This window comes from Urocitellus parryii, chromosome 12 (assembly GCF_045843805.1).
Source record: "Urocitellus parryii isolate mUroPar1 chromosome 12, mUroPar1.hap1, whole genome shotgun sequence".
Classification (NCBI taxonomy): domain Eukaryota; kingdom Metazoa; phylum Chordata; class Mammalia; order Rodentia; family Sciuridae; genus Urocitellus; species Urocitellus parryii.
The window spans coordinates 54919975-54936122 of NC_135542.1; the positions used below are offsets into that span (position 1 = coordinate 54919975).

A 16148-nucleotide genomic window follows, 5' to 3' on the forward strand; every position below is an offset into this window, starting at 1 on the left:
GGATCTGGGGCGAACAGTCTGGGCCTCTCGAAACACACACCAAGCCCGGATCGGCTACATTCAAGCTCCAGTTCGCCTGCTTCTCCTGACTCAGCACTAATGATCCTGCTGAAACAACTGGTCAGCCCTTCTAAACTTACAGAGGTAAAAGCCAACCGAGCCTTCATAGGCAGTGGCCACAGGACTGAAATGGGGCTTGGGAGAGACAGTCAGGACCCACCCGTTGCATTGGTCACCTGGCAAAGGGAAAGAACAGACACCATTTGCATGGGATACCACCATGGCAGAGAACTGATGTCACGGGCGGAGGAGATAACTTCATTGAAACCAGCGGCGACAGGCGTGTAATCCCCTAGCCATCCCTCCCCACACAGCGGGGAAACATTAAGGGCCCCTCCCAGCTCTCCTGTAAGGGCCCCTCCCAGCTCTACCGTGAGCGCGATAGCCAGACCGAGGGAATCAGGAGTGGCGTGGGACTTGCGGCGCAGAACTCCCGGCTATCGCTCCCACCAGTGCTGACAACTGAGGTCTCTTGCACCAGCTACCGGGGGCGTGGCTACCAGAGGGCAAGCAAATTCGCTGGGGGTTCTCAGCCCCAAGCTCTATAAACTTAGGGTCTGAGGGAGGCAAACAGGGAGAGTGTGCCCAGGCATTCATGAAAACAGGGCTCCCAGGAGCAGCAGACCTGGCATGTAGCCAGTATTGTGGTGAGCGTCACAGGTGAGAGGGGCCTGGCTAGAGGAAAAGTGGGGAAGTGACTAGACACAAGAGGAGGCCCTAGGCACTCAGGATTGGAGACCCACCCAGTCTGGGAGGAAGAGCTGCTGCATAGTGATTGGTTCCCACCTATTGAGAGGAGAAGCTTGGCCCAGTAGGCACAGCTCCAACTACTGGAAGAGAAGTTTAATCTAACTCTATGACTGCATTTATTATTATTATTATTATTTTCTTAATTTGGGTTTTTTTCTTTCATTTTCATTTTTTGTTGTTCTTTAACTCCTTTTTAAATGTTTTTAATTTTTTAAAATTATTTTATTTTATTATTATTATTATTATTTTAAATTTTAATTTTCATATTTTTATTATCATTATTTTTTTAAAAAATTTTTTCTTTCTTTCTTTATTTTCTATTTTTTTCTTTTGTCTTTTCATTTTTCTTATTCCCCCTTCCTTGAATTCTACCTGCCTACTCTCATTCTCTTTAGTGACTTCTTCACTTCCCTTCTAATATCTTTCCTCCCAAGCATCAAATAAATTTATAAGAGTAAACAGTAACTCAGCAGTCAAACAGAACAAGAAGTAACATGAGCAGCATAAAAAAGCAAGGAAGAAAAGGAGTACAAACAATGAAGGACAGCCTAAATATTCAGGAGGACCTAGAGTCATCAGAAAAATGGTCATATAAAGAACTCAAGGAATCCCTTAGACAGATGGAATGGAACCTTAAAGAGGATACGAGACAGCAAATCCAAACAGTGAAAGAACACATTGAAAATGAATTACATAAACAGATAAAAGAAGAAGTTAAGCATCTTTATCAGGAGATAGAGATTATAAAAAAAAACAATAATTCTAGAAATGAAGGAAACGATAAACCAAATTAAAAACTCAATTGAGAGTATCACTAACAGAGTGGAGCAAGTAGAAGCCAGAATGTCAGATAATGAAGACAAAATTTATCATCTTGAAAAGAGTCTAGCCAACTCAGAATGGCTGGTAAAAAATCACGAGAAAAACATCCAAGAGATATGGGATAACATAAAAAAACCAAACTTACGAGTCATCGGGATAGAGGAAGGTACAGAGATTCAAACCAAGGGAATGAGTAACCTGCTGAATGAAATAATTACAGAAAACTTTCCAGAAATAAAAAAGGAAACAGATATACAAATTGAAGATGCATACAGGACACCGAGCACACAAAATCACAGTAGACCAACGCCAAGACACATTGTTATGAAGATATCCAATATACAGAACAAAGAGAAAATATTAAAAGCTACAAAGAAAGGAGGCAGATTACATTCAGGGGTAAACCAATAAGATTAACAACAGATTTTTTATCACAGACGCTGAAAGCGAGAAGATCCTGGAAAACCTTATTTCAAACACTGAAAGACAATGGATGCCAACCAAGAATTTTGTATCCAGCAAAATTAAGCTTCAGGTATGACAATGAAATAAAAATCTTTCATGATAAACAAAAGCTAAAAGAATTTGCAGCCAGAAAACCAGCATTGCAAAGTGTCTTGAGCAAAACACTACATGAGGAAGAAATGAAAAACAACAACCAAAACCATCAGTGGGAAATGCCTTGATAATGACAGAGGGCAGGGGGAAAGCTAATAATGGAGAAACAAACTAAATTTAAAAAAAAGATAAATAATCAAACATGGCTGGCAGTACAAACCATATATCAATAGTAACTCTAAACGTTAATGGCTTAAATAAAGCGACATAGGCTGGTAACATGGATTAAAAAAAACAAATCCAACAATATGTTGCCTACAGGAGACACATCTGATTGGAAAAGACATACACAGGCTGAAGGTGAAAGGTTGGGAAAAAATATACCACGCACACGGTCCTTGTAAGCAAGCAGGGATGGCCATCCTCATATTGAATAAAATCGACTTCAAGACTAAGTTAATCAAAAGGGATAAGGAAGGACATTATATACTGTTAAAAGGAACCATTCACCAACAAGACATAACAATTATCAATATTTATGCACCAAAGAATGGGCCTGCGACGTTCATAAAACAAATTCTCCTCAAGTTCAAAAATCAAATAGACCACAACACAATAATTATGGGTGACTTCAACACACCTCTCTCACCATTGGACAGATCCTCCAAACAAAAGTTGAATAAAGAAACTATAGAACTCAATATCACAATCAATAACCTAGACTTAACTGACATATATAGAATATATCAACCATCATCAAGTGGATATACTTTTTTCTCAGCAGCACATGGATCCTTCTCAAAAATAGACTATATATTATGCCATAGGGCAACCCTCAGTAAATATAAAGGGGTGGAGATAATAACATGCATTTTATCTGATCATAATGGAATGAAACTGGAAATCAATGATAAAAGAAGGAAGGAAAAATCCTACATCACATGGAAAATAAACAATATGTTACTGAATGATCAATGGGTTACAGAAGACATAAAGGAGGAAATAAAAAAATCCTTAGAGATAAATGAAAATACAGACACAACATATCGGAATCTATGGGACACAATGAAGGCAGTTTTAAGAGGGAAATTCATCGCCTGGAGGTCATTCCTCAAAAAAGGAAAAACCAACAAATAAATGAGCTCACACTTCATCTCAAAGCCCTAGAAAAGGAAGAGCAAAACAACAGCAAATGTAGCAGAAGGCAAGAAATAATTAAAATCAGAGCAGAAATCAATGAAATTGAAACAAAAGAAACTATTGAAAAAATTAACAAAACTAAAAGTTGGTTCTTCAAAAAAATAAATAAGATCAACAGACCCTTAGCCATGCTAACAAAGAGAAGAAGAGAGAAAACTCAAATTACTAACATACGGGATGAAAAAGGCAATATCACAACAGATGCTACAGAAATACAGAAGACAATTAGAAATTATTTTGAAAACCTATATTCCAATAAAATAGAAGATAATGAAGACATTGATAAATTTCTTAAGTCATATGATTTGCCCAGACTGAGTCAGGAGGATACACACAATTTAAACAGACTAATATCAATGGATGAAATAAAGAAGCAATCAAAAGACTACCAACCAAGAAAAGCCCAGGACTGGATGGGTATACAGCGGAGTTTTACAAAACCTTTAAAGAAGAACTAATACCAATACTTTTCAAGTTATTTCAGGAAATAGAAAAAGAGGGAGCTCTGCCAAATTCATTCTATGAGGCCAACATCACCCTGATTCCGAAACCAGACAAAGACACCTCAAAGAAAGAAAACTACAGACCAATATCTCTGATGAACCTAGATGCAAAAATCCTCAATAAAATTCTGGCGAATCGGATACAAAGGCACATCAAAAAAATTGTGCACCATGATCAAGTAGAATTCATCCCTGGGATGCAAGGATGGTTCAATATACAGAAATCAATAAATGTTATTCACCACATCAATAGACTTAAAGATAAGAACCATATGATCATCTCGATAGACGCAGAAAAAGCATTCGACAAAGTACAGCATCCCTTTATGTTCAAAACACTAGAAAAACTAGGGATAACAGGAACTTACCTCAACATTGTAAAAGCTATCTACACTAAGCCTAGGATAGCATCATTCTGAGTGGAAAAAAATTGAAGGCATTCCCTCTAAAATCTGGAACAAGACATGGATGCCCTCTCTCACCACTTCTGTTCAATATAGTTCTCGAAATACTGGCCAGAACAATTAGACGGACGAAAGAAATTAAAGGCATAAAAATAGGAAAAGAAGAACTTAAATTATCACTATTTGCAGATGACATGATTCTATACCTAGAAGACCCAAAAGGGTCTACAAAGAAACTACTAGAACTAATAAATGAATTCAGCAAGTGGCAGGATATAAAATCAACACGCATAAATCAAAGGCATTTCTGTATAGCAGCGACAAAACTTCTGAAACGGAAATGAGGAAAAACACTCCATTCACAATATCCTCAAAAAAAAATAAAATACTTGGGAATCAACCTAACAAAAGAGGTGAAAGATTTATACAATGAAAACTACAGAACCCTAAAGAGAGAAGTAGAAGAAGATCTTAGAAGATGGAAAAATATACCCTGTTCATGGATAGGCAGAACTAACATCATCAAAATGGCGATATTACCAAAAGTTCTCTATAGGTTTAATGCAATGCCAATCAAAATCCCAATGGTATTTCTTGTAGAAATAGACAAAGCAATCATGAAATTCATATGGAAAAATAAAAGACCCAGAATAGCAAAAGCAATTCTAAGCAGGAAGTGTGAATCAGGCGGTATAGCGATACCAGATTTCAAACTATACTACAGAGCAATAGTAACAAAAACAGCATGGTACTGGTACCAAAACAGGTGGGTGGACCAATGGTACAGAATAGAGGACACAGAGACTAATCCACAAAGCTACAACTATCTTATATTTGATAAAGGAGCTAAAAGCATGCAATGGAGGAAGGATAGCATCTTCAACAAATGATGTTGGCAAAACTGGAAATCCATATGCAACAAAATGAAACTGAATCCCCTCCTCTTGCCATGCACAAAAGTTAACTCAAAGTGGATCAAGGAGCTAGATATCAAATCAGAGACTGCGTCTGATGGAAGAAAAAGTTGGCTCCGATCTACATATTGTGGGGTTGGGCTCCAAATTCCTTAATAGGACACCCATAGCACAAGAGTTAATAACAAGAATCAACAAATGGGACTTACTTAAACTGAAAAGTTTTTTCTCAGCAAGAGAAACAATAAGAGAGGTAAATAGGGAGCCTACATCATGGGAACAAATCTTTACTCCTCACACTTCAGATAGAGCCCTAATATCCAGAATATACAAAGAACTCAAAAAATTAGACAATAAGATAACAAATAACCCAATCAACAAATGGGCCAAGGATCTGAACAGACACTTCTCAGAGGAGGACATACAATCAATCAACAAGTACATGAAAAAATGCTCACCATCTCTAGCAGTCAGAGAAATGCAAATCAAAACCACCCTAAGATACCATCTCACTCCAGTAAGATTGGCAGCCATTATGAAGTCAAACAACAACAAGTGCTGGCGAGGATGTGGGGAAAAGGGCACTCTTGTACATTGCTGGTGGGACTGCAAACTGGTGCGGCCAATTTGGAAAGCAGTATGGAGATTCCTGGGAAAGCTGGGAATGGAACCACCATTTGACCCTGCTATTGCCCTTCTTGGACTATTCCCTGAAGACCTTAAAAGAGCATACTACAGGGATACTGCTACATCGATGTTCATAGCAGCACAATTCACAATAGCTAGACTGTGGAACCAACCCAGATGCCCTTCAATAGATGAATGGATAAAAAAATTGTGGCATTTATACACAATGGAGTACTACTCAGCACTAAAAAATGACAAAATCATGGAATTTGCAGGGAAATGGATGGCACTAGAACAGATTATGCTTAGTGAAGCTGGCCAATCCCTAAAAAACAAATGCCAAATGTCATCTTTGATATAAGGAGAGCAACTAAGAACAGAGCAGGGAGGAAGAGCAGGAAGAAAAGATTAACATTATATAGAGACATGAGGTGGGAGGGAAAGGGAGAGAAAAGGGAAATTGCATGGAAATGGAGGGAGACCCTCATTGTTATACAAAATTACATATAAGGGGTTGTGAGGGGAATGGGAAAATAAACAAGGAGAGAAATGAATTACAGTAGATGGGGTAGAGAGAGAAGATGGGAAGGGAGGGGAGGGGGGATAGTAGAGGATAGGAAAGGTAGCAGAATACAACAGTTACTAATATGGCACTATGTAAAAATGTGGATGTGTAACCGATGTGATTCTGCAATCTGTATTTGGGGTAAAAATGGGAGTTCATAACCCACTTGAATATAATGTATGAAATATGATATGTCAAGAGCTTTGTAATGTTTTGAACAACCAATAAAAAAAGAAAAAAAAGAGGATCATAAGGACAAGATCAATCTCAGCAAATTATCGAGAACCTATCTCAAAAAAAAAAATTAAGGAAGGACTGGGGATGTAGCTCAGTAGTAAAGCACCTGGGACGCAATCACCAGTAACAGAAAACAAAACAAAGAAATATAAAAAAACGAAATTAGGAAAGTTCTTTTCATCTTCAGGCTCTTCTGTTCTCAGGAAAGCAGGTGTCAAAGGCAATAAACATAGAAGCATGAGGGGACAACATAAATAAAGGCTCAGGATCCTTATAGTAAATAGCCTTTCTGGTCCCCAAAAGCCAATGTTATTATTAAGAGGCTACAAACACACACACACACACACACACACACACACACACACAAATTGAAAGAAGATCAAGGCTTGCCGTCAGAGAAAATGCCCTTTTATTGAGGCAGCTCTGCATATGTATAGAGCGGGGGTGGTCTGACGGTCGAAACAGTTTAACAGTTTTAACAGTTTTGGCAGCTGGCATGGGGTGCTTTCTGATTGGTGGGTAAGGATCATGTGAGTCAGCAGGACTCACCATTGGATGGCGATGGGGAAGTTCTGATTGGTGGGTAAGGATCATGTGAGCCAGCAGGGCTCACCATTGGCTGGCTCTTCTCAGGGGATGGGGAGGTTAGTCTTTGGAGCTGGAGCGACTCCCAACACAAATGAATAAGATACATGTGTTAGATGAGTGAGACTTTTATAAATGTAACAGGTGCTCTAGCTTTTCATAATAAAACTTGTGAAATGGCAATTCTCAGACATCAGCTTGGGTGTGTTCTGGATTCTGGGTCCCAGATCAGCCACTTGTTGCACAGGATAAAAGGTAGGCATGACCTTATCTTTTCCCACCCCTGGCTCACCCATAAACTGAATTTGGAAGACCCTGTCCTTCTCCAACCTCCAACCCACACACACCCGCCCACCAGAAAAAAGGGATGCTAGAGGGTTCCACGGTACAGCAACATCTGGAGAAACTTGGGGATCTCAGCAGGGTTGTGAGAGTTCCTAAGGGAATCCCCAGGCACTCTGGGGGCACACTGGGCTGAAGGTCCAGCTCCTGCCCCAGAACTGGCCCATGTTCTAGTTTGTCCCTACTAAGGGCCCACAGGATTATCCTACTGAGGAGTCAGTGCAGCTCTTCCTGATCTCCACTGCATAGTATGCATAATTTTGCATAATTTCTTTTCACATTGACAAATAAGTTCCCAGAGAGGTGGGTCGCACCGTAGAAATAGATTAAATTGCCCAACAGCCATGAAAGTTCAGAGTGTTGTACCTTGTAGAAACTGCTAGACTAGTGCAAGTGGCCAGTTTCCTGGAGGGGACCCAGATGGGACAAACAAAGGTGTGCCCCTCTGCAAACACATTGCACCGGGTAAGGGCATCCTCTTACCCAGCTTCCCCTGCCTTCTTAATAACTAACTGACCATCAAATGCCAGGAGGGGCACCCGCAGGCCCTGCCTGGAGAGGGGGCTCCTCTGCCAGAGCCATGGTCTGGCTGGACTTGGGGGTCCCTAAGCCAAGCAGTCAGGGAAGAATGCCCTGGGGGCTTCAGCTGTGTGCACAGGGCAGCCAGCCAGTTTGAAAACAACCTGGGGCACTTTAGTAACCGCTAATTCTCCCATTCTACTATGAAAAGGAACTACAGGTCTCAAAGAAGTCCTGTTATTTCACTCTCAAGAGCTCATATGCTCTCTCTCTCTCTGTCACTGGAGAGTGAACCCAAGGGGGTTCTACCACTCAGCCACATCCCTAGTTCTAATTTTATTTCCAGACATAGTCTTGCTAAATTTCCTAAGCTGTCCTTGAACTTGCAATCCTCCTGCCTCAGCCTTCCGAGTAACTGGGATTATAGGCGTGTGCCAACACAGCCCAGATTTTGCTCTGTTCTCTTGACCTACCACCAGCTCTTCTGCTGCTATCCTGCTGCTTTCCCTCCATCAACCTGCATAGAAGGCGGGCAAGTGCTTTCAGAGGGGTCCTTCAGAGAGACCTGCTGTGGTTTCCTGCCCTGACATTTCTCCCCAGATGACCTGAAGACCTTGAGCCATTTTCTCTCTTTTGCAGAGGCTCAGTTTCCTCATGTGTAAAATGGGAACAGGATGTAAAGACAGTTAGGAGACTCAAATGATGAAATAAGGCAATGGCTGCTGTTTTTGAAACCCTGGCTGAGGGCTGGCTGTTTATTCCTGGATTATTGCCTGCAGGCTCCAGACAGCCTTGCAGAGCAGTGTGAGTCCTTCCATTCTGCAAATAGAGGAAGGAAGTGAAATACTTAGCACAGCGTCCTACAGGGTATATATTCAATAAATATTGACTCCCTTCTCCTGAAATACCTGCAAGGTTAAAAAGGCTGAGCTCATAGATAAACCCATAGGCTCAGATGCATTTGTGCTAGACAGAATAAAAACATGAATTAAAAGCCATCAATACATAGACATTAGAAAGAAAAAGACAAAAGGGCCTCCCAAAAATAGCAAATGCAAGTGATGAAGAGAACAACTGTGAATTGTGAGATGAATCAGAAGAACAGCAAAATTAATCAAGTAAAAAAAAAAGTTGTACTCAGGATAGGCAATTTACACAAACCCAACCTTTGGCACCTGTGGTAGAGAAACCCAAACAAGATTAGATAAAAATGGGCTTTGGAAATACTAAAATAAAAGGTAACATTCTATGCTAGTCAATTAAGAAGTACTAGTAATTTCTAAATAACTTTATACTAGTAATTTTAAAAAATTAACATGGCTGAAATGACTCTTTACTAACTAGAAATCCCAATACCTTTGGGATAATATTTTTACGATAAGGAGTAGCTCCCTAATATATCTGTAAAGGCTTCCAGGTACATGCAATCTTCCTGCTGAGTCTCTCAGACTTATAGGGAATAGACAGTTCTTGTGTCATTTACTAGTTCAGTGTTAGGAAGAAAAAAGTATCTTGTTACCAATTAAGAAGCCAGTATAGCCTTGATGGTCAACCTGAGAGAACACAGACACACACACACACACACACACACACTATATACATAGTGTGTGTGCGTGTATACATACATATATACACCAGACTGATTTTGCCTAATATATTACCATCAAATAGGATTTGCTGTAGAAATGCAGAATGCAAAAATGACTTCAGAACTTCTAATAACATGAACTAGCATTTCTAGGGGTAAAGCGTTGACATTTCATGTCGCTAATTGCTATGAAGGCATTTAATACACAAGTTTTTATATTTTGCCGAAACAATAAAAGTTATAATTAAAAAACAAAAAAAAATGAGTGAATTAGGAACAGAGGCTATTTTAGTGCGATGAAAATTAAATGGAGATTATTTCAAACATGAAATCAATAGTCAACCTCAAGTTTACACAGAAACCCTGCAATCATCTGTGTCCAGATGGGCGGGCACCTATGTCTCATGTCCTCTAGGCACATGTCCCTTCCCTACCGTGGGCTGTGAGAGACCACCACAAAGAGGAATAGACATGCTCAGAAGCATTTTTATCTTTCATCTGATTTCCTGAGACAAGGCCCATAATGAAACTAAGTACCTGAGACAAGGCTCATAAGGAAAATAAGCCCTGGCCTGGGCAGGTGCCCGGTGACCAGGTGGGCAGGGCACTAGAGCAGTGGTGAAGTCAGCGTGATCAGATGCTAGATCAGATCACACTGAGCTACCGCCTAAGGGTGACTCAGGATCCCTGGGCAGCCCCGCCTTCCCAGGTCTGATTTCCCAGGTCAGCCAGAGGTGTGGTGCAGGATGGACACGGTTCCTCAGGCCAGGTGAGGCCCAGCGAGGGTGAGGGAGAGCTGAGTGATTTGTTCCAGTTCCTACGGGAGCAGGCTAGGAACTGGGCACTCTGCCCACGGGGAGCCGTGCTCTTCCTTCTAACCCCAGCAGCAGTCACAGTCTTCTGGGCTTTAGGGTCTCTGACTCCGTGAGATGGCCTGGGCCCTGGAGGCTTGGAAATGCCCAGGTGTACACAAGGAAGCTGTGGGGGTGAATTTGATGTGTCTTCCTCACTGGAACAGAGGCAGCCCAGGTAGCTGGGGAATATGATTTCTGGCTGTGTCTGTGCAGGTGTTTGGGGGTGAGGTGAGCATTTGAATTGTGGGGCTCCTAAAGCAGGTGACCCTCCCCAGTGTGGGGGGATATCTTCCAATCCACCGAGGCCCTGAATAGAACAAAAGGCTGAGAAAGAGAATTAGCCCCTTCTCAGCTTGAGCTCTATCCTGTCCTCAGACTGAAATGACTCTAGTAGCTCCCCTGGTTCTCCAGCCCCTAATGCAGATGTAAGTCTGTCTCTGGCCCTCCTCCGGCTGCAGCTTGCAGATGGTGTATCATGGGGCTTCTCAGCCTCCAGAGTCACATGAGCCAACAGCTCCTAAAAAAATCTTTCTAATAAATGTATCAATAGGACATATATATTAGGATGTATATATAACTCTATCAATAGGGTGTGTGTGTGTGTGTGTGTGTGTGTGTGTGTGTATAATAGGGTATATATGTTAGGCTATGTAATAGGACATACAGTCAATATACTTATCAAAATAATAAATATTCAATATTTATAACTTACACATGTGTCTCAATGAGATACATATCATTGGTTTTGTGTCTTGGAGAACCCAGTCAAACTAAGTAATTTCAGAAATTGAGTTCTGGAGGGGGAGCATTTTTGGAGCAAAGTTTGGGGTGATCTCTGTTCTATTAGCTATTTCAGAAGCTCCTATAACGCAAGGGCTCCTGGGATCTTAGTAAATAGCCCCTCTGAAGTGGTTCCTCAGCCCCTGTCCCCCCATTGCCTCTGGAGTGTCTCTCCCAATGTGTCAGCATTGGCATCCCTCTGCACTCTCTTCAAAGGCTGCTCAAGACTTCCCCACACTGCATGCTGCTCTGGATGAGGACACACTATGCATCTTGACATGTGGCCCTTTCAGACAGTGTCCAGAGGTAAGCCTTGGACGGGTAGAACTTCACGCCCTTTAGTTTTCCTAGAGGGCTTTGCTATATTGCTATCAAAGTTCTTTGATTCAGTGGCAATTGGCTGTTGGCATAGACACTTCTGTCACCTTCTGTTGCCTGATGGGACATCTATGCAATCCACCCTACACTCATCTCTCCACTCTTTAACCTCTTCCTTTTCTGAAAAACACATTTTGGTACCAAGCTGAATCATTTCTAGTGAATTATCCCATCAGAAACTGCTCTGGCTGTGTGAAGATGAACACTGTTGTGGACAGGCAGGACTTGGCTCTGGGACGGCCACAGGCGGACCCACAACGGGGCTGCTGCTGAGCTCTGAGTGCCCAGTAGACAACATGCTTTTGGCACTCAGCCCATTTGTCATTGAAAACTGGAATGTTTTTTCACTATAGAATGGGGACAAAGATGACCTTCTTGTCCCTTGGTCTGACACACATTGGTGACCATTGTGAAGCTCCACCATCTACAATGCTGGGCCATCCTATACAGTAGGCACAAGCCACATGTGGCTATTCAGATTTAAATTTAATAAAATTAAAACTTCACCTTGGTCTCTACCCAAATGACTTAAAAACAGCATACTACAGGGACACAGACACATCAATGTTTATAGCAGCACAATTCACAATAGCTAAACTGTGGAGCCAACCTAGATGCCCTTCAATAGATGAATGGATAAAAAAATGTGGCATATATACCCAGTGGAATATTACTCAGCAAAAAAAGAGAATAAAATCATGGAATTTGCAGGTAAATGGATGGAGTTAGAGAAGATAATGCTAACAGAAGTTAGTCAATCCCAAAAAACCAAATGCCAAATGTTTTCTCTAATACAGGGAGACTGATTCATAGTGGGTAGGGAGGGGGAGCATGGGAGGAAGAGACAAACTCTAGATAGGGCAGAGGGGTGGGAGGAGAAGGGAGGGGGCATGGGGTTAGAAATGATGATGGAATGTGATGGACATCATTATCCAAAGTACAGGAATGAAGACATGAATTGGTGTGAATATACTTTGTATACAACCAGAGATATGAAAAACCGTGCTCTATATGTGTAATAAGAATTGTAATGCATTCTTCAGTTGTATATAAATTTAAAAAATTTAAAAATAAATAAACAAATAATAATGCTTCAGACTAAAAAAAATAGAATAAAATAAAATAAAACTTCAGTCCCTCAGTATCATCAGCCACATTTTAAGTGCTCGAAAGCCACATGTGACTAATGGCTATAGCATTGGATAGCACAGAAAGAACGTCTCCAGCATCACGGAAGGGTCCCTGGGACAATGCTGATCGATTTAGTGAGGGTGATATCATCTACTTCTCAGGACTGTGAGGAGAATTAAATGAAAACTGCACAAAAAGTGCAAATAAAGCTAACACATGCATGCTCTCGATAAACGGATTTATTATTGCTATCCATGATATAAAATTTCTCCTAAAAGGGAGCTACTCTAAGTATTCCATTTAATTCAGGGGAATGTGGCACAGACACCCCAGATGTAAGTATGATTTTTAGTATTATCTCTTGCTGAGAGCGGGGGTTACGGGAAGCACGGAGACTGATGAGTTGTTGAGTCCCTTCACCACAAGGTCACAGGCTGTTTAAGAAGCTGAGTGGGGCTGTGGGGAGGGGTTGGAAATTCTTTAAAGGAAAACAAAACAAAATAGGTGGAGAAGGAGCTTCTTCTTAAACCAAAATTTGATCAGCAAAATGGATTCGGCAGAGGAAGGGAAAGTAGGAAAAGGGAAAGAGGGAGAGAGGGGCATTGAGGGCAGCATCTGGGTCAGGAGTCTTTGTTAAAATCCTGGGTCCTTCCCTCCCTAACTGGGTCACCTTGGTGAGTCACAGCACCTCTCTGAACCTCAGTTTCCTTTTCTATAAAATTAGAAAACAAAGGATACAAAGATTTTATGGAAAGTCCTGTACAATGTTAAGTATTGTCGATTCTGAAAAGGGACACATAGAAATGTGATATTTAAAAAGAAACATTGAAGTGAAGAATGACCTCCAGTAGAATCCAGGAAAGCTTTTGGACAAGGAGAGTAAGGGGAAAAACACAATGGCCCCTAGCTGCCTCTATTTTAGGCTCCTGGTACGATTCTGTATGAATGGTTTCACGTCTATTTGCCTCAGTTTCTCCTTGTTTCTAAAATGCATCACAGATTGAGGCATTGCTGGAATTAGATAGTAAGAAAAAGTCAACTCTTTCTAAATAGAAATGTTATAAATTCCTCAACACTATAAATATGTCTCACATCTATTGCTCAACACCTGTAAGGGTGAGAAAAAAAAAACCCTACTGCTTCTAAAAAAATCTCAGTGTTTGAAATAAAATAACAAAGAATGACCCTTCAAAATTTCTTCTTCTTCCTTTACTTCAGTATGGGGCACTGAACCCAAGTGTGCTTTACATTGAGCTACATCCCCAGCCCTTTATCTATCTATTTATTATTTACTTACTATTTATTTAAAGACAGAGTCTCACAAGTTACCCAAGCTGGCCTTGAACTTATGATCTTCCTGCCTCAGCCTCCCAGGTAACTGGGACTACAGGTGTGCACCACCGGGTTTTGCTCAGAATTAAAAAAAAAAAAATACAGTTCACTTGCCTCAGTTCTGCACAGGAGGTAAAGGCCAGAAGAAATCATTGGTGTGGACTTACTGCCCTTGGCTGATGCAATGGACCCTGGAAGGCTGAAACACCTTCATTTTCCTTTGAGCACCATCCTATGATTCACCTGATCTCCACGAACCCTCGCCCCCAATCCCATACAAATCTGTCCTGATGTAAGCAAGAGGTGTCGTCTCCAGAGCTGGAGGATTTGACTTGTCCTTCTCATGGGCAGAAGTGAGTTAGCTATCTATACACCAGACAAATACTTTTGGGGTTGCACAGCCTCTCATTGGGCATCATCAGAAAATGCCCTCATTGGGCATCATTAGGACTCTCACTGGGCATCTCATTGGGCATCATCAGAAAATACCTGAACCAACTTTATTGGATGTGCTCAGTAGAGAGCTTGGCATTTCATCTGTGCTCAGTGTGTCTTTATAGTCTCTTCTGCTTCCCTATTAGAATTTACTTAATTATGTCTTGTCAGTCATTTATACTGACCATCATTCACCTACTAGATTTTAGGTTATTTTTTTCTTATTAAAGGTTCTACTGGAGCTTTTGGAAGCATGAACAGGAGGTTGGAGTCTCAGGATCCTCACAGTGTTTCTTACCTGTCCCCTTCTCATCAGTAGTAGTCCTCATGAGATTATGAGAAGTTTGAATCTGCTGAGAAATTCCCTGTGGAGCTTCATGCTCTAAAACTACGATTGTTCTAGAAAAACTAGTGGGGCTCACCCTGCTGCAAGCTGGAGTAAGAGGCCGTCTGCTGAGGGGAGGAGTCAGGGTAGCTCGAATGCTGCCTTGAAATATCTCCCTAATTTTACAGTGGAAGTCTGAAATTCTTTTATAGGCCATCAACCCTTTACAAGATTGAGAATGTGAATATAAAAGAGGCCAGGCAATTATTCAAATTCATCCCATAGTATAAATGACCAGCATGATATATCCCCTTTGAGTGCATCCTAATAGGGACAGAAAAAAGAATATAAAGACACTGACATCCAAAGAGAATAAAGGGTGACAGACTGATAGATGGGCTCAATTATGGAGGAGGGAGAGACCCTAAAGACCAACTACCACAGTCCTCATACCAATGGCTTTTCATTTTTCCATGACAGAGCTGAGGCGTTTTAATCCAGTGGTATACCCAGGGTTAGAACTGGGTTAGAACCGAAGATCTGGGCTCTGGCTCCTGGCACGGGATCTTCCCTTCCCACTGAGAGGACACAACACTGTAGCAGAGGGTCCCAACGTATTTCATCCTCCTTCCAGTTTGGTTTGGACCACCCATGACAATGGCTCCTTTCACTGGGAGGTGCCATGACAGGCAGCTCTGAGGGCGGCAGAGCTGGGTGTGTTTTCGGGGTATGGACTCACCCATGGCCGCTTCCACTCCAGGAAGGAAAGATTTTTTCCCTGGAGCAGCTTCTGTCCTATGGAAGAAGCCTCAGCTGGAAAAGTCTCATCCTCAAATGGCAGGCGCCTGCGTAGGCAACGATCCCGCAAGGAGTGGAAGTCCTGATCATTGAACTTGATGACAGAGGTCTCTGACAGAGGCTCTGGGTTATGTGCCATGACTCGCCTTAGAAGACTTCTGGCGCCTTTTCTTTCTGGTGAGAAAAAGGAATGTTTTTAGGGGTGAGATGCCCAGGCCTTGCATCATCAGATGTGAGTCCCAGAAGGGCACTCCCATCTCCCCACATTTATGCTGTGCTGGTGGCATAACCAGTGGATGGGTGAGCCTCAACTGAAGTTCAGCATCCTTGTTTCCAGTTCAGCATTCGGTCCGCTGTACCAAGCAGCCTCTCAGTGTGCTGACGCATGCATGAAAGGCTATGGGGGTTATTTGTACATTTAATGAGCATTTATTGAGCACT

General features: G+C 41.6%; 1 protein-coding gene across 1 annotated transcript in view; it reads right to left on the reverse strand.

Moving 5' to 3' along the window:
* The window catches only part of Capn13 (calpain 13), a 56492-nt gene extending 40646 nt beyond the window's left edge, over positions 1-15846 (reverse strand). Inside the window, exon 1 of the mRNA XM_026414005.2 lies at positions 15649-15846. Within this exon, the coding sequence (XP_026269790.2) occupies positions 15649-15846 (198 nt within the window). The remainder of the gene's footprint in view (positions 1-15648) is intronic.
* Between the last annotated feature and the right edge of the window lie 302 nt (positions 15847-16148).